At 38.8% G+C, this 25,762-nt stretch overlaps 2 protein-coding genes across 5 annotated transcripts in view; one reads left to right on the top strand and one right to left on the bottom strand.

The window, feature by feature from the left end:
* The first annotated feature begins 5,248 nt into the window (after positions 1-5,248).
* Positions 5,249-7,459, top strand: LOC149836324 (xyloglucan galactosyltransferase XLT2-like). The gene has a single exon (XM_090009134.1). The coding sequence runs from the start codon at positions 5,617-5,619 to the stop codon at positions 7,117-7,119; it is 1,503 nt and encodes a 500-aa protein (XP_089865260.1). The 5' UTR covers positions 5,249-5,616; the 3' UTR covers positions 7,120-7,459.
* Positions 7,460-10,256: 2,797 nt separating this feature from the next.
* The window catches only part of LOC149836323 (nicotinate phosphoribosyltransferase 2-like), a 49,730-nt gene continuing 34,224 nt past the window's right edge, over positions 10,257-25,762 (bottom strand). For 3 of the 4 annotated variants that reach the window (XM_090009132.1, XM_090009131.1, XM_090009130.1), the window contains 6 exons: positions 22,779-22,953; positions 20,553-20,687; positions 20,375-20,473; positions 12,881-12,989; positions 10,600-10,712; positions 10,257-10,522 (listed from right to left, as the gene is read on the bottom strand). In XM_090009132.1, the coding sequence (XP_089865258.1) occupies positions 10,445-10,522; positions 10,600-10,712; positions 12,881-12,989; positions 20,375-20,473; positions 20,553-20,687; positions 22,779-22,953 (709 nt within the window). In that variant the 3' untranslated portion in view covers positions 10,257-10,444. The remainder of the gene's footprint in view (positions 10,523-10,599; positions 10,713-12,880; positions 12,990-20,374; positions 20,474-20,552; positions 20,688-22,778; positions 22,954-25,762) is intronic. The other variant, XM_090009133.1, reaches the window with a different exon arrangement.

Raw genomic sequence — 25,762 nt, 5'->3', positions numbered from 1 at the left:
CTTGTGGTTTTGTTTGATATCAGTTTTGTGGTTCATATTAAAGCTTGCAGTTGTAAGGAGTTAGATCTTGTGGTTTTCTTTGAATATCAATTTTGTGGCTAATCTCAAAGTTTGCAGTTGCAAGGAATGAGTGGTTTTATTTGATACAGATTTTGTAGCCAATCTGGTTTTGTGGTGTCAAGTACCTGATCATCCGACCTCTATACCGAGTATATTGACTTAATTGATCATTTGAGTTAAGCACAGAAACGTTCTGCTGCCACATGGCAGGGCAAAATTTGGGTTTTTTGTAGGTTTTATTATTCTTCATGTCCATTGTGCAGTCACCATAGCTGTAGACGCAGGGCACTATGTTGACTAAAAATGCCTGAGATTGCCGTTTGTGCAACGAGCTGTGATGGCGTTAGCTGCCGCATATTTCGGCAATCACCAGATGTTCAAGATTTGCAACTGTCAAACTCTTTCCAGGAGAGCATTAAGGGGATTGACTTTCAAACATAATCTTGATATGTCATGTTCAAACCAAGATTGCTAAGGCCTGGTGATTGACGAGGATCAAGATGATGGTTAATTGATCAACGGGTGCAATTTGATAATTTTGCAATATTTGGTCTCTTTTTGAAGTTCAGAGAAAAAACTTGGAATGCCATCCAACTAAAGTAAATGTATGTTTTTTATTTTATAATCAAGCTGGGGGATGAAGGCCTCCTTCCTGTTTCAAGCAGTAAACAAGCCCTACTGGTAGCTGACAGGGACAAGCCAATTTGGTGGCTTGTCCTTCCAGAAACGTTTTTCATTAGAGATACAAGATGGCAGAGATACAAGATAGCAGGTTGCATACAAGGAGGTCTGGGTTCCTAACCTGAAAAGAAGGGTTTAACCATTAAATTTAATAAGGAAGATCATATTTTACAGTAGCCTGAGGCATCATGAATGTGGCAATTTTTTAACCTTTTTAACTAACAATCTGGGAATTTCTCTAAAAAAAAGCAATCTGGAAATCCCAGGTGGTTCATTAAATTGATGTTCCCACCTAGTCCATCAGTGTTAATGGTTCAGTAAGCAGCGCAAGGCACAGAGCAGAAATTCAGGAATTAAGGGTGTGTTTGATTTGTGGGATACACCCGTGCAGGGACCGACCAGTCCCTGCCCAGCCCTGGCCGCTATCATGAGTTTGATACGCAGGGCATGTGGCTTCCAGGACAGGACAAAGCACATCCCATGCAGCGCTTTATAAAGGGTCTGCACAGGATGCTGCAGTCGCACCCTGGCAGGTCCAGGACAAACGCCATGCGCTCTGCTCACGTGGCACTTGTTCTGTGATGCAAACGCTGTCTGAACATAGGCTCCACGGGTTACAATTTATTATTATTATTATTATTTAAAGGCAAGCTGAGGATAGGCAGACCCCTACCAGTTATTATTCAACGTACCACTGAGTTTTGAACCTGCAACGTCCCACCACAAGGAGACGTGCACTGACAGCTCCTACCAACCACGTGGAGCCCCCGATGGTACGGGTTACAAATTATCTTTATGCTGGGTTTGTCGCCTTATTAAACTGAACACTCAACTGGCTACCACGAATTATATTTGGTACTGTAGATGGTATTTTATGAATATGATCAGAGCTGATATAAGAGGTTGTCTCAATTAAATGTATTTTCTGTTAAACAAGCCACTGTAATAATATAATCACATCTAAAAGGTCTAATATGCTTTAACACTACAGGGATCTTTTGTCCATGTATCTCAATACATTGCAGTCTACTCTACACAGTGCGCATTGCGTATTTGGTATTTTCGTCATTCGATAAGCAATCTTGAATTCGGTGCCCATACAATGGACCACTCCCTTGTTGGAGCCATCGGGTTCGAATCCAACAATTCTAGATTAACATTACCCATAGGAAAAAGTGACAAATCTGGACCATCAAGTTAGATCTGCGTAAGAATCGGCCAATGAAATTGCAAGCACAAATCCCGCGAGATTTATGAAAATCTTGTAAAAATATCATGAGAAATTACTCAAAAGTTAAAAATGATATTTTCAAATTTTGGTTAGTTTTTCGTCAAAAACATAAATATCACATTTTAAATGTGATGTTTATGTTTTTATCGACTATTTATCATGAAAAAAACTGTGGTTTTTATTTTTAAATAATTTTTAGTTATATTTTCTTAGAAATTTTAATTTATTTTTTATTCCCAAGATTTTGCCAAAAAAATCAATTTCTCGCGAGTTATTGGGTGCCGTTATTTTTGCCATTTTTAATTTTGTCACTATGATTGCAAGTTAGTCATTTAAAGATGATTCAAGAATGCTTAATTGATGCCACCGATGGCAGGTGCATCTTAACTATGAACCAACTCATCAACGATGGCCCAGGTGAGTGCTGGTTGGAAAGCGGGGCCAAGCCCTAGATATCCACTTAACTTGATCATTCATGTATCCGTTGCTGCATTGATCTCGTGTGATTTGGAATCAAATGTGATATGATTTCAAATCATATATTCCACCATGTGGTTTGGAATCGCATGAAATTTACTTCAAATGCGTTTCTCATTTGCATGAGATTCCAAATCACATTTAAATACAACCAAACATACCCGTAGTTGGGATTTCATGATCTTTTCATGCACCCAAACCAAGTATTATTTTCTTTGCATATGAAATTGCATGGTGGCGGTTTACGATTACAACAGCGTTTAAGAAAAGAAGCCACAGCAAGAAGTGGTGTGTGATATTGTGATGCGAGAAACAACGTTTAAGAAATGTCTAATATCATGAAGAGCATAAAGAGGAGTAAGAAACAGCCATAGAATCAAGTAGAAAACGATGTAAAGATACGGTTAAAACTTTTCCCTAAAAATGCACAAAATTTTAGCTATATCTTTTATGCCGTTTTCTACTCTCTTCTTTTTATGATGAGGAACCCTCACCGAAGCGAGTAAAACCCCAGGTGGAGCCCCACGATCACCCTGCCTTATGTGCCTCGCCTCTGAAAGCTACGGACACACCGACCAACCAGCGAGGTTTGATCTGGCGCCTTCATCTCAATACCCTCATAACTATCCCGCTGGCCACAGGGGCAACCCTACAGTGATACTTGTTTTCTACTTGAATCTATTGTAAGTTTCTCACTCTTTCACAAGCTCTAACTGCATTAATAGTTTTTTTTACCTTAGGAGCAAAAAGTTGTCCTAAATAGAATTTCTCTTTTTTTTACTTCAAATAAAGTTGTGCCTACGAGGTAATTGTCCACCAACACTCTGAATACCCGAGGCCTCTGTAGGGCAAAGAAAAGTCCCTGCTTTGACTCAGTTTGGTACGGCTGACAATACTAAAGGGGGCCTAGTCGACCTATGTGGTCTTGACTCAAAGGGCACTCGCTGGCTCAGTCTTGGCACCATTCCCTGCACACAATGATTTTGTTTGGGCTCGGTTTGGTGTTTGGGAATGCCCAGAGGCTCAAAGTTGAGGAACCCAACTTGAATGGGAGGATCAGGTACAATGTAATTGCACACTTTTAGTGTGCTGCACCTGATCACCCTCAATTGTTGCTTGGGCCCCACGGCGGACAAGAAAGATGAAAGGTGATCATATGTGCAGTAGAACACTGAAAGTGTGCAATCATATTGCACCTGATCTTCCCTCGCTTGAACCTATGCCTGGCATTTTGCCAGTCTGCCAGTGGCGCATAGCAATCATCCTCGAGCTGAACCTGGACCATGCTCCGGAACTAGTCCCATTGGGTGTCGGTTCGAGTGAGATTGGCACAATGCTCCTATATGGCCAAAGACACATTGTACAACTAGTAGTCTAGAAACTGAGGGATAGGTTGGTGAATGATTTGTCGGTTGAATGGAACGACAAGAGCACATATTTAACATCCATCCATTAATAAAACCAACCAACTATGGTATGATTAAATGAAGAAAAAGACATAATCTGAACAGAATTTGTCCCCATCCAATTCAATCATCATCCACTCCGTACATACATATATATATATATATATAGAGAGAGAGAGGTAGGTGTGTTAAAACTTAAGGGCCTGTTTGGAATCTGTAGCTGGGATGGGCGTTCATTTGAAGAAGTGGCAGCTGCTAAATCTTGGATTTGGTGATTTAATGTAAATACAAAGGAGAAAGGGCCTCACTCCTCATCCTACAACACCACCAAGGTAGTTTGATTAGGATTTTACCTGGGGACCACCAAATGCATAAACGCCCATCACAACGCCGAGATTCCAAACAGACCCTAAGAGTAAATAACAGTAGCAGCACCCAACGGCAAGGGTCCGGAATTTTGGATAAGGTGCAATCACATTGCACAGAGTGCATGTGGCGCTTCATCTGACCACCACCCATTTGCTGTTGGGCTCCACAGCTCATAGGCCTTGACAGAAAACTTGATAGTGGTCAGGTGCAGCGGCACAAATATTTTGTGCATTGTGATTGCACCTGATCCAGCCTCAAGCGTCTGCAACGTCTCTTTTTATTCTTTTGCTTTTGGAGGTCAATTGTCATCAAAGGTGCCTTGGATGCCGTTCATTCATGAGATAAACGGCAATTTTTTTTTTGTTGTTTTCTGCAGTTTATTCTTTCTTTTTATTTAGATGCCATTAAAAAATGATGCAAATTTTTGTAGGACCCATATGAGAGGTAAACTGTTCTATCATGGTGTTGATTTGGGTTCATGTCTCTTTCTTTTGTCTGCTGATCTCAATGCTGGACCGCCACCCCTACCAGAGCCTTCGTGCCCGTACAAAACTAGATTCCTTCCTTCTTCTCTTAGCAATATTGTGTAAAAAGATTGACAGACTATACATCCAGTGTGATGAGAAAAGGACGTGCACTTCGGGTATGGATGCAAATGATTAGGATCCAAAACAGTTAAATACATAAGAGAGTTGGATCGGAGTAACCAAAAATTGCAAAACCTCCATATTCTGGATTCAAGTGGAGATTCAGCTCATGAAAAGCACGAACTAAACAAGCTGAGCACAAGCAAGCTCATTTACAAAGAAATATATTTATATTGTTTAAAAATTAAAAAACAATAGAATTTGAACCTTGTTCATTTATAAAACAAATAATTGTTTCAAACTTGTAAACAATAAGATTTGAACTCTAAACTTATTGCTTGCGCTTCAACCAGTTGTATTATATAATATAAAATATAATTATTATTAATAAACAAACATATATGAACCAAGTGAAGACCAACATTGGTTGTTCGTGCTCCAGGTTATCGAGCTTATTTTACATAGAGCTCTTATGACCCGAGCCACGAGCGGCTCGGCTCATCTCGTTTCTCTGATCTCGGTTGATTGCGTGATGGGGAGGTTTGATCGGCCGATCTCCTGATCGTTTTACGGCCGAGGAGTTTAAAAAATAGGGTGACGTCACCGAGTGTCGGCTACCAAGAGGACGGCAGAGATATGCCCCACGAGACGTGCGTCCGAAGTTGGAAGTTGGATTGAATAACGAGCGTGAGTCCGGCTACGTGGCCGTAGTCCCGAAGCACCTTTTTTTGCTTTGCTTGATTTTCCAGTCTCCACCGGAATCCTCGTTTTCTGGCCGATAGCTGGCCGGAGAACCGCCACCGTGATGAAGGGAGAGATCCACCCGATCAAGCGCTGCCAGAAGCTCGCTCCTCATGAGGAGAGCATCCCCTTCCCGGCCGTTCAGGCCTATCTCCGCCGGCGATGGCTGATCGTCCCGGTTCTCCTCTTCCTCCAACTCGTCTTCCTCGCTGTCTTCCGGTGCCTCCCGGCCTCTATTCCGTGGCTTCGTGACCCCTCTCCCTTGTCTCCCGCCGGAATTTCGCCGTCCTCCGAGGCGCTTGCTACCAACTTTTCTTCGTCGTTTTTGCCTTCGTCGTCGTCGTCGTCGTCGTCGTCGTCTAAATTATGCCTCTCGCCCGGTAGGGTTTATGTGTACGATCTACCTGCGATTTTCAACAGGGAACTGATCGAGAGTTGCGACGATCTGAGCCCCTGGGGGTCCCGTTGCGCCACGCTCGAGAACGGCGGACTCGGCAGGAGGGCGACGATTCCCGCCGGCGCCGTGCCGGACGATCTCCTCGGCGCCTGGTTCGCCACCGATCAGTTTGCCTCGGAGGTCATATTCCACAACAGGATGCTCCGGCACCCCTGCCGGACGCTGGATCCGGCGGCGGCGACGGCGTTCTTCGTGCCGTTTTACGCGGGGCTGGCCGTCGGCAAGTACTTGTGGTCGCCGGGCTCTGGAGACCGGGATCGGCACTGTCGGCTGCTGCTGGAGTGGCTCCGGGGGCGGGAGTGGTGGCGGAGGAGTGGTGGGCGGGACCATTTCCTGATGCTCGGCCGGATCACCTGGGATTTCCGGCGATCGAAGGACGAGGATTGGGGCGGGAGCTTCCTCTACATGCCGGGGATGCGGAACGTCACCCGCCTCCTCATCGAGCGCAACCCTTGGGACGAGATGGACGTCGCCGTTCCCTACCCGACGTCGTTCCACCCACGCCGGGACGCCGACGTCGACCGGTGGCGCTCCCACGTCCGGAGCGCCGCCCGGCCGACGCTCTTCTCCTTCGCTGGGGCGACGCGGTCGGCCTTTCGGGAAGACTTCCGGGCGGAGCTAATCCGGCAGTGCCTGGCCGCCGGAGGCCGGTGCCGGTCCGTCGACTGCCGCGTGGCGCGCTGCGCCAACGACACGTCGGCGACGCTGAGCCTCTTCCTGGGATCGGAGTTCTGCCTGCAGCCGCGCGGGGACAGCTTCACCCGGCGGTCCATCTTCGACTGCATGGTGGCGGGGGCAATTCCGGTGTTCTTCTGGCGGAGGACCGCCTACTCCCAGTACAAGTGGCACCTTCCGGCTGACCCGATGTCCTACTCGGTCTTCATCGACCGGAGGGACGTGAAGAACGGGACGTCCATCGAACGGGTTCTGAGCGGGCTGGGCCCGGAGAAGGTCCGGGCGATGAGGGAGACCATCCTCCAGGGCCTCCCCCGTCTCGTCTACGCCGTCCCCGGCGGTGGGCTCGACCGTTCCATGGACGCCTTCGACGTCGCCGTCGACGGCGTTCTCAGGCGGTTTCACCAACGGAATACGGCCACCAACAACCGGTAACCAAGAATATACTTTCTCTTTTTAAAAAATCCTTATCGCTTCCTTTTAAGTATAAAATATTTGCATATAAATATGGGTGGAGGTTTTTAGATATTCAGGTATTTTATGGGAGGCGCATTCGTTTATTTATTTGTTTAGTAATTGGAGCACGTAGATAAACTTTAAAAAGCTGTAGAAACTGGAGTCTGTAATGGATAATCTTTATTTTTTTGGATGAAAGGCCGGAGGATGGGGGTACGGTTTTTGTTTGTATTTTGAAAAATAAAAGAGGTCTTTGTCAGTACAAGTGAAGATATAGATAAAATTAGTTGTTGTTATAAGAATAGAATTTTCACGAGCTTGGAAGAAATCTCTCTCTCTCTCTCTCTCTCTCTCTCTCTCTATATATATATATATATATATATATATATATATATATATATATATATATGGAATCTATGATTATGATATTTAAAGGTATGGGGTACGATTTGTGATGGTCGTTTAAGCCTTTAAGGAAATGAGGGGGAACATGGGAAAAGACTATTGATGTCTTGGTGTGCTTCATAAGCCTATAAAACCCTTGTTTGCTAATGAGAGAAAGTGCTTGATCCTTTGGGTTGGGATTCTTTTCAGTTTAGTCTGTTTTTTAGTGGGAGGCTCTTTATAAACCAAGCCTTCACTTTATCCCTGCTATTTTATCCACTAGCGCTTAAGACTTCACTAGTTTCTCCATTAGAACTATCCAGTGAGTGTGATGAGGTCATACACCATATGGGGAAGCCCATCCAGCTGCTGATCTGCTCAGTTTTGCAAAAGATGATTTGATCATTCCTGATGGAATTTATAGGAAAATGTTCGTGTACTGTTGCACCAAAGGCGTCAAACATTGACCTCCCTCTTGCATTGTGCTCTTCCCTGTCTCCCTTTTCTCCCTTCGTTTTATATGTGACATTTGGAAGTGGGAAAAAAATCTCATGGGAAAAGAAATTTTGCTTATGAGAAGTTTTTACATGAGAACCTTTCTTCATGAAAAGTTTTCTCTTGTTTGTGTGACTATGAGAAAATCAGGTAGGAAAAATGTTAAGACTGTTTTTTATTAGGGTGAGGGCTGCCCTCAAGGCTGGAAATTTTTTATAGGAAAATTTTCTCTATCTTTGTGACAGAGGAACAATTCTGTCAAAATCAGGGTAAATAGAAAACTATTTCAAAAAAGTTTTATTGCTGGGAATGAATGGAAAAGTTGCCACTTTTTCTCTCCAACTTGCATATTTGAACTGGTGGAAAAAATCATCGTGATCAACCTTCTCATCTGGAAATTAGTCTGTAAATCGTTTCTTAGTAACGGGAAAACAATTCATGGAAAAAGCTTTCTCACTAGAGTAAAGAGTTGTCATTCTACTACATGAAAGTGATTTTGAACATTTGCAAACCCCATGACACATTCCTCTAGATAAAAACAGTCTTACTTTTCTATGTAGTACCTAAGCCTCAAGAGGTTTGGTGCAGTGGGATGGGGCCTAGGCTGCCAGAAGGATAAAGATTTCAGTCCCACGTGGACCGGGGCGGGGCAGGGGACAAGATCTCCACCCCCACCCGTCTCAAAATTCCGCCCTCCATCCCCGCCTCCATTCTCGCACGGGTTTTGATTTTAACCTCCATTCTCGTTTCATGTCTTCCATCCTCGGTCCAAATGGGTCGAGGCTCCGTTTTCCCTCGGTCACTGCCATCCCTAAAGAAGGAGAAAAAGGTTTACTAACGGGGATCGAGGACGGGATGGATTAAGGCGGGGCGGGGAAAAGCGTAAGTTCATCCCCGCCTCCATCCCTGCACAGGTTTTAATTTTATCCTCGATCCCCGCCTTCATCCCCGTTTCATGTCCTCCATGCCCAGTCCAAATGGAGCGACGAGAGATGGGGCGTTGCCCGTTTCCCCCCGGTCCACTACCATCCCTACCTAAAGGCGAGGGGTGTGCCACGGTTTTATGCCGCGCCATGGTTTTATGCCGCCAGAGGCGACCGTAGGTTGGCAAACATTGACCAGCACGACATGTCCTTAATATATTTATTTTTTTATATATATTGCAAGTAGGCTACGTACCAATTAAGCTGATCAAGTCATGCTCGAGCTTGGTTCGTTGAGCGTAATGATCTGCTTGCTTGGACTTGCAACAAACTATATTTCACAAAATGATTATAACATTTAAAGTGAATGAGCAATAGAACAAAGTAAGCCCATAAGACTTAAGCTAGACCATATCGGATAAATGCCCCAACCCCGCTAATAGATTGAATTATGACATGCTTTGACTGTTCAAGCTGGGTTCAATAAACATTAGTATACAAGAAGCAGGTGAGGCATCATATTTTTACAGCAGGCTATTGAGATTACTTTTTTGTCACGAGGGATAACTTTTTTATGACAAAGCGTGGGTAAATCTCCGGGTGGGGTCACCGATACCTAGGGTGTCAATGGGTCGGGTTTGACATGGACCCAACCCATACCAAACCTTATAGGGTCAGGGTTTGGTGATAAAGAAGAAAGTGCAATTATAATCAGGGACAGATCCAAAGGGTAAGCTTAATATATGGAGCCAGGTATGGTTTGTAAAATTTCATACTAGATCCGGGTCCAACCCAAGTTCCGATTAAGATTCGTGAATTTTCAATGTAAAAAGATAAAAAATGTTATTATATCTGGTATGAACCCAGTCTGGTTCATGTAATCCTTATGGTAGACCCGATCAAACCTAGGGCCAAACTTGGTACCTGCACCACAAAGTCAGATCCAGGTTCGGACCCACTTGGCTCCGAACCAGATCCGTCCCATTGACACCCCTACGGACACCCAAGCCCTTACAGAGTCCACCAGTGAAGGGCACCTGCACACCGGGCCGGAGTAGAACCTGGGACAAAAGAGTCAACAACTTCTCCCCAAGCTCGCCACCACTCAGGTGTTACGAGGGATAACTGAACCATATAAAATATCTGCTAGAAGAAAACGCCATTTAGTGCTGGAGTGACGTGATAGTAAGGAATCTTGGAGAACTTGCTAATGGGATGCAGAACTGATTGTTGACTTATAAATGTATACGCATTCACCATTAAGCCAAGCATGAATCTTCAAATTATAGACAATGACAATGACCAAATGCGTGATTACTCAAACATCTGAAGTTAATCATGAAAAGGACTGAATTCGATTCCAATAATTGTCTGTTCACGTTCAGCTAAAAGCTCAACGCATAAAAGAAGCACCACGTCTCAAGATTGAAAGCATAAACAAGCAATAAACTGCTCTCCTAATTTTCCTCATTGATTAAAACTTGCTACTGCTGTGCAGATTCTTAATGCAGCTCGCCTACAGGTGCCTCACTAAGCCACAAGGAATGAATGAATTCATACAGCTCCGCACTCACACTTACCTGTTTTTAGCAGACAGTTTTATTGATCGAAGCCTTAAGCATATGATTGATAATATAAAATAAATTAAAGGATGTACCTTGTAAGGTGTAGGGTTCAACTTCCTCAAGTGGTCTGGGCGCATTTGATCCAACTGCTGCATGCATCGCTTCCGAATCTCTGAAAGTGGAGGCAACTCTTCTCTTTGCTTACCTTCAAAGGAAAAAAGCACTTCAAGCTTTAGTACGTGTTATATCAAGTTCGACTGCATTGTCTGAGGTGAAATATAACTGTAGTAACATGATAAAATCAACTAAACTCAACAAAACAAGCAGGGAAATAATGGACTTGTGCTAAACAAAGCAGTTCTCACTAGAAGGCATTTTGTTTATTGGATTGGTAGATAATGAGACCTCTTTGGCTTCAAGCCTGTTTCTAGGATTAGTAGATACAGGACTTCTTAGTTTGAAGCACGAGGAATCAATATAACGGTGAACAAATAGCAGTCCCTATGATATGAGAGTGCACAGATACAGGGGCGTCATTTTGTTTGCAAATGGCAAAGCATACACATGAATATTGATATTTTATTATGAAGAACTCAAGAGACATGCTTTTTGACAGAATTTTGATTCAGCATAAAAGTTGTCTCTTCTGACAATAATTTCAAAATTACCGGGAAGCCAAGCTTGAAATAATTTCATGAGCTCACTTTGCACATGAGCCAATTTTGAGCCAGAGAGGAGCCACTTGTGGGTAGGGTTAGCAAGTCCCCACTCTCACCCAGAAAAATCCCCTAAGGGTTAATGGGTCAAGGAGGGCAGTGCCCCGTGTCAGGGTGGGCACCACTCATGCCTGACCCAAAGGGGCGATTGGTGAAATTTTATGTTTTTTTGGTTTTCTACTTGATTAATGTTGCATTTACTTGCTGATTCTTTGTTTCTGTGGTTCATTTTATGATGTGGTTGGTGAAATTTTACGTTTTTCCGGTTTTCTACTTGATTATAATGCATTTACTTGTTGATTCTCAATTTCTGTGGTTCATTTCACAATGAGATTCGTGAAATTTTACATTTTTCTGGTTTTCTACTTGATTATGTTGCATTTACTTTATTCTTTTTTATGATGTGATTGGTAAAATTTTGCATTTTTCTGTTTTCTACTTGATTATGCTGCACTTGCTCCTTCTCTGTTTCTATAGTTCATTTTACATGCAATTTGTATAATTTTACATTTTTCTGGTTTTCTACTTGATTATACTGTGTTTATGTGCTTCATCTATGTTTTTGTGGTTCATTTACCATTCAATTTGATAAAATTTTATTTTCTGAATTTCTACTTGATTGTGTTGTTTTTCGGTTTTCGAGGTCGTTTTGTGATGAAATCAGTGAAATTTTATGTGTTTCCAGATACTGTTTTGTATGATTTCTTTTTGGACCTATAAGTATATGGAAGTTGAGGGAAATTTCTCTTTTACCTTTTGCTTCTTCTTTTTTTGCCAATTTTTACGGAATCCTATTAGAATATTAGTGTTTTTTTTAAATGATATAAATGTTTAGTTTATAGTTTTAGGGTTTTTGGTAGTTTTTCCTTCTAATTACCATTAGACATGAATTCATAAATATTGTGTGATTTGATTTCGATTAGAATATTTAAGTTTTTTTTATATCAACGAGTATAAACGAATAATTTATGATGTTTGTAGAACATAGGGTTTTGATTTGGTTTTTTAAAACATATTGTTAGTATTGTTTTTTTTTTACTTTGTATTTGTGCCCACCCTAGTTTACAATCCTGACTCTGCCTCTGTTTTGAGCCTTTGTTTGCATGTTCCAAGCCTAGCAGGAAATTGCTCGGCTCATCTTGTTTATACTTCTAATATTAACAGTATCAGACTCACTCTACATACTATCAGATGTCTGCATAAAAACTATACACAAAAATTAAAAAGGGAAAGTGAATGAAAAATGATAAAACGATTTGATACATAGGAGCCATAAAATGCTTTAGATACAATCCCAACAGAAGAGCAATCACAATAAAACAATTTGAGAGATTGAATGGTCAAATGAGAATCATTTTTTCTTAAATTCTTATGAAGCTTAAATCCAAGGAAATAATCCTTAAACAGTGTTATCATATTGAGCATGTTGCATGATTCAATTGAAGTTTGAGCTTCAAAAAGGAATAAACAGAAAAGGACCTATTAAAGCATTAATTTTTCACTTGCTGAAAAGACAAATCCTAATATTCCAATTACAAGTGAAGCATTGCATTCTTTAGTGACATAACAAACACAATAACAGAAACAGAAAACTTGTGATGACACAGCCAGTCAAAGCAATTTGTGAAATGAATGGCCTGGTGAAAACTTCTAGTACCCGATTTTCCAGGCCAGTAGCACTTCAGAAGTTCCTCAACACGTTGTGGCACCACATATGCCCTTTTAGACTCATTGAATGGATGACGACACAAAATACGTTCGGCCACCTACGCAGAGAATAAGAAAATCTCGTTATAGAATAGGAATGGATTTCTTTGCCTGTAACAGAAATAGATGAAAATTTCCAGATCTACATAAAATTTTGCAATAAAAAAGAAGAATCTAGTTACCTAATATCTAAAAAAAATTATTTTCTTTTTTTCACCAAGAAAAAGTGGCTTCAGACTCCTTAGCTATATAATACAACTACCAGTCCAACTATTGTATTTGACTCAAACATGTCAATTGTATGATAACTCAAATATTTCATATTTATATTAACATAATCAACTTTACACCAGAAATTATGTAGATCATTGTAATTTAAATAAATTTATGACAGACTATGTAAGGCAAACAAAAGCAAGTGATGAACGGGTTTGGATCAATTAAGTAGGCAAAAGAGATGCAAACATGGATCATAGATACGACAATTTATGAAAAGTGGTAGTAACATGATTTTTGATATTTTAATGCTTAGAATTAAGGTTTTTTATAGTATATTAACATATAGTGTGTATACGACCCCAAACTTGTATTGCAAGTATAAATTAATAATTCAAACCTCAATATCATTAAGAAATATTTGTAAATGTCATGCCAAAACATCATAAAGAGTGAAACAAAAATGAACAATAAAAAGCAAGTCTCAGTGGAAATAGTTGAAGCCATGGATATGTCATTGACAATCTCAACCCATGTATGACTGCATCTATGAAGTGTCATTGCATGTCCCTCATTGGTTTCATCGCAACACAATCATGCAATGCCAAACATGGCCACCAGTATCAGTCTCGGCATTTCTTTGCAAGGGTTTTTCTTGGAATAATTTTAAGAAAAGAGTGATTTTATCAAGAAAATATTGAAATTTTGAAAAATAAAATTATAAAAAGAAAACAAAAAAAAAATAAGATGTTTTAGAATATCTTCCTCATATGATTCAATATGGCAATATTTTGTGAAGTCCACAATATTTTCCATTTTTTCATTTTCTTTAAGAAATAAAAAATATCAAAACACTTGCAAAATATTACTGATATCAGTGATTAGTACTAAGTGAGGTGCCCATGTAGAAGATGCTGCTGAGATCTGTAGTTCAAGATGAATGTTGGTGTAAGAAACAAAGATAAAATTATGAGTGTCCTCATTGTGGGGAAATTATAGGTGCCACGAATGAAGCAGAAAAATAGCATAATTTGAGATAGTTTTTTTGCACATATTTTAAAGAGAGCTGAGTAAAAACACTATGAATGAATGATAATAGAAACCACGAGAAGAAAATGACCGATAAAGACTTAGAAGGGGAAAATGGACTGATAAAGACTTAGAAGGGAAAATGCATCAATTTCTTCAATAAGCTCCAAAAAAGAAAAAAGTACAAATATTCAAAAAAGACTGGATCTTTTGTTATCAAGCCTCTTCCGTCCATGTACTAGTGTTAAGACAACAGATCACATGATATGTCACAGTAACTCTGTTAAAATACATGTAATTCATATATATATATATATATATATATATATTTATATATATATATGTAATTGTCTAAAATACCCGATAGGGGTATTTTAGTCATTTCACAAGTACCCGGTAGGGGTACTTGTTTTTCTTATTTTATTTTTCCTTTTATTTTTTGTAAAATATATTTTTTCTTTTTATGTTTTTTGCTCACACAAAAGGGGCCCCACCATGTAGTCGATGGGGCCCCCAACGGTCACATTTGTGACCGTTGGGGGCTCCCAACGACTACATGGGGAGCCCCTAGGTGGCTCTCCTTTTAAGGCCTCTTGGCCATCCTCCCTCTCCCTCTTTTGTGTATAAATAGGGGTGAACACCTCTTGTATACTTCACTCTTGAGAGCTCTCTCTCTTTTTCAATAAGAGACATTTATATTTTTATGTTGTGTTGTCTCTTGTGGGTTTGGGTATTAACCCTTTTGTTTGTTCATTAGTGGATGTTGTAAATGCTTAATGCACTCTTTGCTTTTCCGCATATTTCATTACATGGTATCAGAGCCTTGTGTATGCTCTTCTTCTTAATATAGCTAGTTGTGTAGCTATATTTGTTTTTCTTGTTGTATCTCTCTCCTTTTATTCTCTTGTGAGTGATTAATATGGAAGGAGAACAAAAGATTGATCTCTCCTTCAAGCTCAATGGCTCCAACTACATGATGTGGGTCGCCGCCATGGAGAACAACCTCAAAGGAAAAAAACTTTGGGGATACGTTATGGGCACCATTCCGGAACCACAACTTCAACTAACTAAGATGGATGGTGATCAAGAAAAAACTCTTGAAGGAAATGCCCACATGAAGGCCATTGAAGATCACCAATCTAAAATAGAAGATTGGGAAAGTAAGCATGCCAAGATTCTTGCTTGGTTCATGAACAATGTGGAGCTCAAGATTTGCGCCAACATTGCCAAATTTCGGATGGCGAATGAAGCATGGTTCTTCATAAAAGGTATGTTTACTCAAAAAGACTTTGCTCGTCAATTCTTTCTTCAAGAAAAAATCTGGACTATCAAGCAAGGAGAAATGAGTGTAAGGGATTACTTTAGCACTATTGGTCCTCTATGGGATGAACTATCTTTACTAGAACCAAAATGGGTTTCTAGTGTGGATGTGGAATTAAGGAGAGAACAAATGGAAAAAGAACACTTTTTCCAATTTTTACATGGGCTTAGGCCCGAATATGAACAAGTTAGATCTTCCCTCCTACATAGATCTAAGCCTCTTCCCTTGGAAGGTGCCATAGCCGAAATATGCCAAGAAGAAACCCATCTTGGCATGATTAAAGGAGGAGATGATGTCTTGGCCGTATCAAAACCCGGCAACCATATGAAAACTTATAAACCTCCACATTTTAGAAGACAAAATAATTATAATGGCAACTATAGAAAAGCCATTTGCCATCATTGTCAAGAACCGGGTCATATAAGACCTAATTGCCCTAAGTTGAATGAAGCACCTAAAAATAAGGTTGCTTCCGTTAAAGAAGCTACTCAAAAGAAAGAGGAAGCAATCAAAGGAAATGACTCTTTTTCTCTTGCTCAACTATCGGAAGCACTACAAACTCTACTCAAGATTCCATCAACTTCGGGTGCCGCCATAGCTTCTTCCTCTCCTCTAGGTATGTCGTCTTGGATCCTTGACTCGGGAGCTTCCTTTCATATGACCCCCCTTGAAAATGAGCTTTCTGATTTATGTAATAATTATAAAAACTCCTATGTTTCAACTGCCGATGGTACATCCTTACAAGTAAAAAGTTTTGGAACCTTAAACTTTTCAAAAGATTTCTTTGTGCTAAACGTGAGAGTTGTACCTCAACTTAATTTAAATCTCCTCTCTGTTGCTCAAATATGTGATCATGGATGTGAAATCTCCTTCTCAACTAAGGATTGCTCTATACAGGATCTCCGGTCCGGGAAGCAGATTGGGCAAGGCCATAGGAGGGGAGATCTCTATTACATGAGCAACTTGAAACTCCCCACTAACTCTTTTTGTAACCATGTCCAAGATAAAAATATTGATATTTGGCATCAAAGACTTGGACATCCAAGTTTCTCAAAAATGTACTCCTTTCCATTTGGAAAGAAATTTTGTAATGAGAAACATTTTGTTTGCAATAATTGTATTTTTGGCAAAATGAAATCTACTCATTTTCCAAATCGAACTTTTGTGTCTAAAAGACCTTTTGAGTTAGTCCATTCGGATGTTTGGGGTCCTTCCCCCGTCATGTCTAAAGGAGGGTATTCCTATTACGTCACTTTCATCGATGACTACACTAGGTATGTATGGATTTACTTTCTCAATTTAAAATCCGAAGTCTTTGACTTTTTCAAAAAATTTCATATGATAGTTAAAAATCAATTTTCAAGTAATATCTCTACTCTTAGATCCGATTCGGGTGGAGAATATTTATTAAATGAATTTCAAAACTATTTAGAAGTAAATGGAATTTGTCATCAATGATCGTGTCCTAGGACCCCAACAAAACGGCTTGGCCGAAAGAAAGCATAGACACATCATGGAAACCACTAGGGAACTCCTTATTTCCAAAGAAATTCCAAAAAGTTTTTGGGCCGAAGCGGCCTTAACCTCAACTTACTTAATAAATAGAATGATATCTTCATCCTTATAAAATACATCTCCATACGAAAAACTATTTGAAAGAACACCCGATTTCAATAGGTTAAGAATTTTTGGATGCAAATGTTTTGTCCTTACTCATAAACGGGACAAATTATCTCCTAAAGCTATTGAATGTGTTTTCTTGGGATATGGAGAAAATCAAAAGGGTTTTAGATGTTTTGACTTGAAAAATAACAAACTCTATGTATCCAAAGATGTAACATTTTTGGAAAATGAAAATGGTTTTGTGAAAACTAAAGATATTGACGAAAGTGAATATGCTTTTTTATTTGATCTTCTATCTCAAGAAGATGAGACTCCTCAAGAAGAAGAAATCTCTAATGAGTCTTTGAATGACCTAGAGGAAAGTCCTCTTGATAATGTTATAGATGAAAATAATAGACCAATCCAAACCTATGTTAGGCGTGGTCAACAAACTCATATGAGTGCCTTAGAAAAATACTCTCAAGTATCCAACATAGAAGAAACCTCTTTAAGGAGATCCGGTCGGATCTCCAATCCTCTAAATAGGTTTGTTTCCTATGAGTCCCTAACTCCAAGATATAGAGCATGTCTAATTGTGTTGCATTCATTTCATGAACCCTCACACTATAATGAGGCCAAAGATATTCCCCAATGGGTTGAAGCCATGAACTTAGAGCTTAGTGCCCTTGAAAAAGCAAAAACTTGGGAAATAACTTCGTTACCCACTGGAAAGAAATCAATTGGATGTAGATGGGTCTTCAAAATTAAAACTAAGAGTGATGGTTCATTAGAACGTTATAAAACACGGTTAGTAGCTAAAGGATATGCTCAGGAATATGGTATAGATTATGAAGAAACTTTCGCACCTGTTGCTAGAATGACTAGTGTTAGGACTCTTATTGCTATTGCGTCAGTGAAAAAATGGCCTATCTATCAACTCGATGTTAAGAATGCATTTCTAAATGGCGAATTAAATGAAGAAGTTTACATGGATCCCCCACCAGGAGTATGTATTGGTAAAAATAAAATTTTCAAACTTAAAAAGGCATTATATGGTTTAAAACAAGCCTCAAAGGCTTGGCATGATAGATTTAGTAATGTAATGACAAGTTTGAATTTTCGTTCATGTTATACTGACACTGCTTTGTTTGTGAAAAGTGCAGGGACTTCAGTAGTTATTTTACTACTTTATGTTGATGATATGATCATCACAGGAAGTGATGAGCAAGGCATTAAGGATATTAAAAAGGTTTTGAAAAAAAAATTTGATATGTCTGACCTTGGTTTCTTAAGATATTTTTTAGGAATTGAAGTGGCGTACTCTCCTCGAGGGTACATTCTCTCTCAGATGGAACTTGCTGCTGACATCTGTTCTAAATCGGGTATCTCCGATGATAAGAAGACAGAAACCCCAGAAGTCATCAATGCAAAATTAAGGTTGGAAGATGGAACACCTCTCGAGGATCCTACTCCCTACCGGCAACTTGTTGGGTCTCTAACCTACTTATCCATCACTCGGCCAGACATTGCTCATGCCGTCCACTCTGTCAATCAGTTTCAACATGCACCTACAACTGTGCACATGAGTGCAGTCTTAAGGATCGTCAGATATATCAAAAATACCATAACTAAGGGATTTTTTTTTCCTCTGCCTCGTCACTTGATTTAATTGCTTATACTGATGCAGATTGGGGAGGAAATCCCAATAACCGAGTCTCAACTACCGGATTTTGTGTTTTCTTAGGTGACTCTATGATTTCTTGGAGATGCAAGAAGCAACACAAAGTATCATTGTCCTCAACGGAAGCAGAATATTGTGCTATGGCCACTACAACCATGAAACTTGTGTGGCTAAGAAGTCTCCTCAGTGATATGGGCATTGTCATCTCTACTCCTTCGAAGATGTATTGCGACAACAAAAGCGCAATCTATATTGCAAGCAATCACACCTTCCATGAGCGTACTAAGCATATTGAGATGGACTGCCATTACATACGTGATGAATACCTAAGAGGAACCATAGCACTACCTTACGTCACATCAGAGTACCAGTTGGCGGACTTCTTCACTAAGGCTCTTGCGGCTCCTCGATTTTTGTTTTTCCTTAACAAGCTTTCGGTTATATCCCCGTAAAGCTTGAGGGAGGGTGTTAAAATACATGTAATTCATATATATATATTTATATATATATATATATGTAATTGTCTAAAATACCCAATAGGGGTATTTTAGTCATTTCATAAGTACCCGATAGGGGTACTTGTTTTTCTTATTTTATTTTTCCTTTTATTTTTTGTAAAATATATTTTTTCTTTTTATGTTTTTTGCTCACACAAAAGGGGCCCCACCATGTAGTCGATGGGGCCCCCAACGGTCACATTTGTGACCGTTGGGGGCTCCCAACGACTACATGGGGAGCCCCTAGGTGGCTCTCCTTTTAAGGCCTCTTGGCCATCCTCCCTCTCCCTCTTTTGTGTATAAATAGGGGTGAACCCCTCTTGTATACTTCACTCTTGAGAGCTCCCTCTCTTTTTCAATAAGAGACATTTATATTTTTATGTTGTGTTGTCTCTTGTGGGTTTGGGTATTAGCCCTTTTGTTTGTTCATTAGTGGATGTTGTAAGTGCTTAATGCACTCTTTGCTTTTCCGCATATTTCATTACAAACTCAACATAACACATTGAGAATAAAGTCAACAAGTGTTTGTGAAACACCCAGGAGACGTTTCAAAAATTTCAGGTCCTATCATATTGATCATGTTCATGACATACCATGTCCCCATACCCATGTCCTACTAAGATTGATGGTCATCATTCCCTTTTCTATTATTTCTAATGGGTCACAAATTTAAAGTTTGGATATCTGCACTTTGACCTGCTTCCTAAGGTGGGAAATACTTCCCTAAATCATTAAATGTTAATGAACTAATGCCATTTCTGAAGAAGCAAGGAAGGACAAATTTCAGATGCTCATTCAACCAAAGCATGAGAAGGAAACCCATAACATAGAAACAAGCATGATCCTGGTAACAGGTGATGCAAATTCTATGTACTGGAAAACAAGCATGTGCAGGAACATGTTAAGCAATGGTACCACTAGCCCACAATCCAACTTAGAGGTGCTAAACTAATTTATATAATGTCCAGCACTTCACACATATACCAAAAGTATGGCTAATGAAGGTTGTAAAACATAAAAAGCTTTCTATATGATTAAACAAAAGTTTTAAAGTGATTCAAATATGGCCTAAGTGTGACAAGTAACAATAGAAGTTACCTTTGGAGGTGGTTCTTTTTCTCCACTCATTATGTCTACCAAAGGATAATCTTCTTTACCATACAATCTATAGCACCGTTTTTTACATGGTATTGAAACCTAAAAAGAAGAAAGAAAAGAAAGTTAAGAACATTGTCACCAGACAAAAGATGGACCAAATTGATTAACACAAACAGACCTTCGAAATGTCTTCAGAAAGTTTCATACGGGGCTGATTATTTATCTCAACCAATTTGAAAACGCAACCAAGAGCTGCCTGAGCATAGCATGTTACAAGATGGGTGCCAATGCCAAATGCATCCACCTCATGTCCCTGCATAGGAAATGCAAGGTAATCTTCAGTACCAAACACAAATGGACCATGTATGGTTTTAGGCTTTTAGCTATTGTATTGGCATCACAGGAGTTGATTCATCATTTAAACCAAGCACTTCCCAACAATGGAATCTAAACCAAAGCATTGCCATGTTCAACAGGATATCCCTCTGAGTTCTGGTAAGGCAAATGATCCTCTCAACCTACATAGCATGGTCGACATTTTGCCAAATATTTTACAGTTTCATAATAAATGACCATAAGCAACACAATTTGATTCAGTATGACAGATAGATTCCTCTAATTTGTTCAAGGAACAAAATATGACTTCAAAAAACATCAACTTCCATCAAATTGCATAAGCAGCATCTTGATCCTGAGAAAAAAGAGGATACACAATGACATCCATAGCCAATAGATGAATGGCTTAGGATCTTGAAAATTCTATTACATCTAGGAATACACAAAGATATCAAAATCCAATACTTTAGGTAGTATGCCCATCTTTGTGCCGCTTAAAGAATACATGTACACAATAGCATGGTGCCCTTGGCACATAGGCCACATTAAGGAAATGAATTCTGCAGCAGATTACTGTTTTCGAAAATGTAGCCTTAATGGTGTGCTTGATGCATAGGGCCCAACATATTCTCCAATAATCTCCTTTGCCTTTTCATTTATGCTCAAAATGCCACCAATTCTGCATCTATGGAAGCATCAGTCTTGGTTTAGCTTTCATTCATGTTCACACTATCCCTGCTCACTGTACCATTATTGGTCCAACCTTCAGGCGGTAACATCATGTATATGCACCCTTACAAACATGTGCAATTCAAGAAAGAAGCACGCATACATATGTGTACAGATAAATATATGTGCATACGTTTGCAGGTTTAGTGCATTAAGTAACATAGTCAACTTAATTAAGGGAAATCACCACACCTGTATACACACACATGCATAGTGTATTTATGTATGTGTATATGATTGTATGGTGAGATCTCAACCGCAAAAGTTGAAGCTTCTTAGTGGCAGTCATACTTTTTTGAACCCTGCCATCTATGATGCCCTTCACTTAACGCAGGCTAATCTTCAGATACTATGTTGTCGATCTCATAACGTAGTAAATGAGCATATGAAATACCCTGGTCAGTTAGTTTTTGTAATATCACATCTACACAAATTTCAGTTATTCTTTTTTTTTAACTATCTTGGAAAGAAACTTCGCCCTTTTTTTTTTGCTCCAATTACAATCCCATCATTTATGTATATGTCTTATAGTCACAAGTACTATCTAGCTTTCTTTTCAGCTCCAAGGGTGGTGGTTTGTTTCTCCTCCTATCTAGTATTCTTTTCACCACCCCCTTTATCCTTCTTTTTTATTACACAAGCAGCCTAACATCTTTATTTATGAGATTGGTTATTGAATACATAAAAAAATGAACACTTTAAAGAGTACAAGAGGCATGACAACTTTTATATATATAATGAGGGCCATAAACTGGTTGATTTCACCTGACCAACATTATTCCTAGTTCACAAAAAGGATCATACCATGAATAGATCATCATATACCAACTCGAAAACTATGTTGGTATGCAATCCTACTGCAATTTATAGAATACATGACATGCATTTTATATTGTTGAGGACATTGCAGTGGTCAAATACCTTATTATCACTCAAGCAGGATGAATTTGAACACCACTAGGTATGTGTTAATGCATATTGCGCATGTTGGTTCAGGTTGATGAGTGGTAAGCATATAACTTAACCAGGAAGTATTCAAATATCATCAAACCGAGGAGTGGTAAGCCTCTGATCCATTTTTTATCAAATAATAGTTCTATCACTATATATCTGACTAAGCTAGATTCGTTCAGATAGAATATGATCCTAATCCAAACTGTTAACAACCCTGTTAAAGTAATTGTTGAATTATATTATACAGAACAGTGTATCGTAATGCATTGGATTTGATACCTTCAGTGTTTAAGAATCTTATGATGCATTGCTAGACTAATTAAAAGGAATCATGATAAAGTGTTTTGAGAATTTTAGATAACAAATGTTGTACTGAAACAATGACCTGTTTGTTCAATGCGTCCAATGTTTCCTCATTAATGTCATTGCTTGCAGTAATAGTCATATCTCCAAAACCGTGCACTCCAAATTCCTTTTCAACAGCACAAAAGAACTTACGAGCCTTGGTAGACAGATAGGCCAGGTCACCAGAATCCAACCTAATACCATCTGCTTTGTACCTGCATTGATAAAGATCATGAGTTAAAGCACCCGTCATTGGCATATATACAGGAGATGATTAGTAAAACTTTAAATTTGCGAGTTAAACCACCCACCATTGATAATGAGGATTCTGCAAAATGAAAAAAGGAAAATGAACTAATAAAGTTCTACAATTAACAAAAAAGTTAGGGATCTCACTCTGTCTGCCACACTAACATGGAAGATTTTCAAGGACACATTGTTTAGTGAAGAATGAACTCCAAGTTATGCAAATGTGAACTGGTCTTATGTTCTAATAGCAAGACAAACAGACCTAGTCTAGTGACATATTAAGTAAAGAATCTGCCTTGTTATGCAAATAAAAATTCACTGGCTGTACTAGTATTATCCTAGGTTTGTTCCTATTACATGCATAAACTATGGTTTCTACTTTTCCTAATAACCAAAAATTATTTGAGTTTATGAAAATTTTAAACGTCAAAAGTTGAAGCTACTGAATTGAGCTTAATTAGCATAAATTTCAGTTCAAAACCAAGGGATTAAATGTTAAAAATATATATATGTATATATATACATGAGTATACACACACACACACACACACACACACACACACACATATATATATATATATATATTCTAATGTATTGCCTGATAGGGGCATTTTAGTCTTTTTACATGTATTAATAGTTGTTTATTAGAAACAACTATTTTTATTTCTTTTCTTATTTTTTCTTTGAGAAATTTACATAGAACCTCCTCCAGGGGTGAATTTAAATGAAAAGGTTTTAAAACTTAAAAAGGCCTTGTATGGTCTTAAACAAGCTCCTAAGGCTTGGTATGATAATTTTAGTAATGTTTTGATTAATTTAGGATTTATCTCTTGGTATACTGATACTGCTCTCTTTGTCAAGAAAACATGTACTACAATTGTGATTTTTCTTCTATATGTTGATGATATGATCATCACAGGAAACGACAAAGAAGGAGTTATTGAAATTAAATCAATCTTAAAGAAAACTTTTGATATGTCTAACTTGAGTTTCTTGAGATATTTTTTAGGCATTGAAGTGGCCTACTCTCCTAGAGGATATATTCTCTCTCAAATGAAATTAGCTAATCACATATGTGCTAAGTCGGGAGTTTCAAATGAAAAGAAGGTGGAAACCCCAAAAGTCATAAATGCTAAATTAAGACTCGAAAATGGAGCACTGCTTAAAGATCCTACTCTATATTATCAATTAATTGGATCTCTCACTTACCTCTCCATCACCCGACCTGATTGTAAGGAAACGACTTTGAATATATTAGGTTCAATAATGAACCAATACACATGCACATGAAGTGTGAATATACCCACTAAAGGGGAAAACACAAGCACATAATGTGCTAACACATAAACCCACAAAGGGGCAAAAATGCCTATAAGGCATAAGTTGAGATTATTGAAAAGAGGAAGGGTGTAACACCCATTACATGGAGCAAAAGCTCCTCTAAAGGAGTAGTAAATACCAAGGGGAGAGCCCCTATTTATACACTCTCAAAGAGACCACCTTGGGGGCTCCCAAAGGAGACGTTGGAGAGCCCCCAACGGTCACATTTGTGACCGTAGGGGGCTCCCAACGTCTCTATTGGGAGGCCCCCAATATGGTACGAAAAACAAAAAATAAAAAACTAAAAAACAGAAAATAAAAGAAATATTACAATGCATATTCCAATTGGAATATGCATAAAATGATAAATTACAATAATACCCTTGAGGGTATTTTAGGAAGAGAATATATATATTTATATATATATATATAAATAGAGATACATATACATATATATGTATACGTATCTTTATATATATATATATAAATATATATATGTACATTTAAGAATTATATTTCAACATACATATATGTGTACGAGTACACATATTTTAACACTGATATTGCCCATGTTGTTCATGCGGCCAGCCAGTTTCAGCATGCCCCTTCCATAGTGCACATGGCAACAATAATGTGGATTGTGTGATACATTAAAAACACCATTTCGAAAGGGTTTTTCTTATCTTCTTTCTCATTTTTTGATTTAACTGTTTATATTGATGCTGACTGGGGAGGTAATCCAAATGATAGAATCTCAACTACTAGTTTTTGTATTTTTTTAGGAGATTTGCTGATTTTTTGGAGGAGCAAGAAACAACAAAAAGTATCTCTATCCTCAACTGAAGCCGAATACCGTGCAATGGCTATAATGCAAATGGAGATTGTGAGGCTTAAAAGTTTTCTCAGTGATATGGGTATTATCGTATCAATACCATAGAAGATATGTTGTGACAATAAAAGTGCAATTTATATTGTAAGCAATCATACTTCCCATGAGCGCACCAAGCATATTGAGATGGATTGTCATTATTTTTGTGATGAATATCTTAGAGGAACTATTACATTGCCATATGTTACCTCGGAGTATTAGTTGGCCGACTTCTTCACCGAAGCTCTTCCTGCTCCTCGTTTTCTCTCTCCTTAGCAAACTTTCGGTTCTTTTCCCGTAAAGTTTGAAGGAGAGTGTTAATATATATATATATATATATATATATATATATATATATATATATATATATATATATATATATGTATGTATATGTATGTATGTATTCTAATGTATTGCCCAATAGGGGAATTTTAGTCTTTTTACATGTATTAATAGTTGTTTATTAGAAACACTATTTTTATTTCTTTTATTTTATTTTATTTTATTTTTCTTTTCTTTTGTTTTTGAGCTTTAGGGCCCCACTTCTTCGAGTCGTTGGGGCCCCAACAGTTATAAATATGACCATT

Source organism: Nuphar pumila, chromosome 6, assembly GCF_984573655.1.
Source record: "Nuphar pumila chromosome 6, dmNupPumi1.hap1.1, whole genome shotgun sequence".
Taxonomy (NCBI): domain Eukaryota; kingdom Viridiplantae; phylum Streptophyta; class Magnoliopsida; order Nymphaeales; family Nymphaeaceae; genus Nuphar; species Nuphar pumila.
The sequence above is the reverse complement of the archived record's forward strand: the minus strand, read 5'-3'. Positions and strand labels throughout refer to the sequence as shown.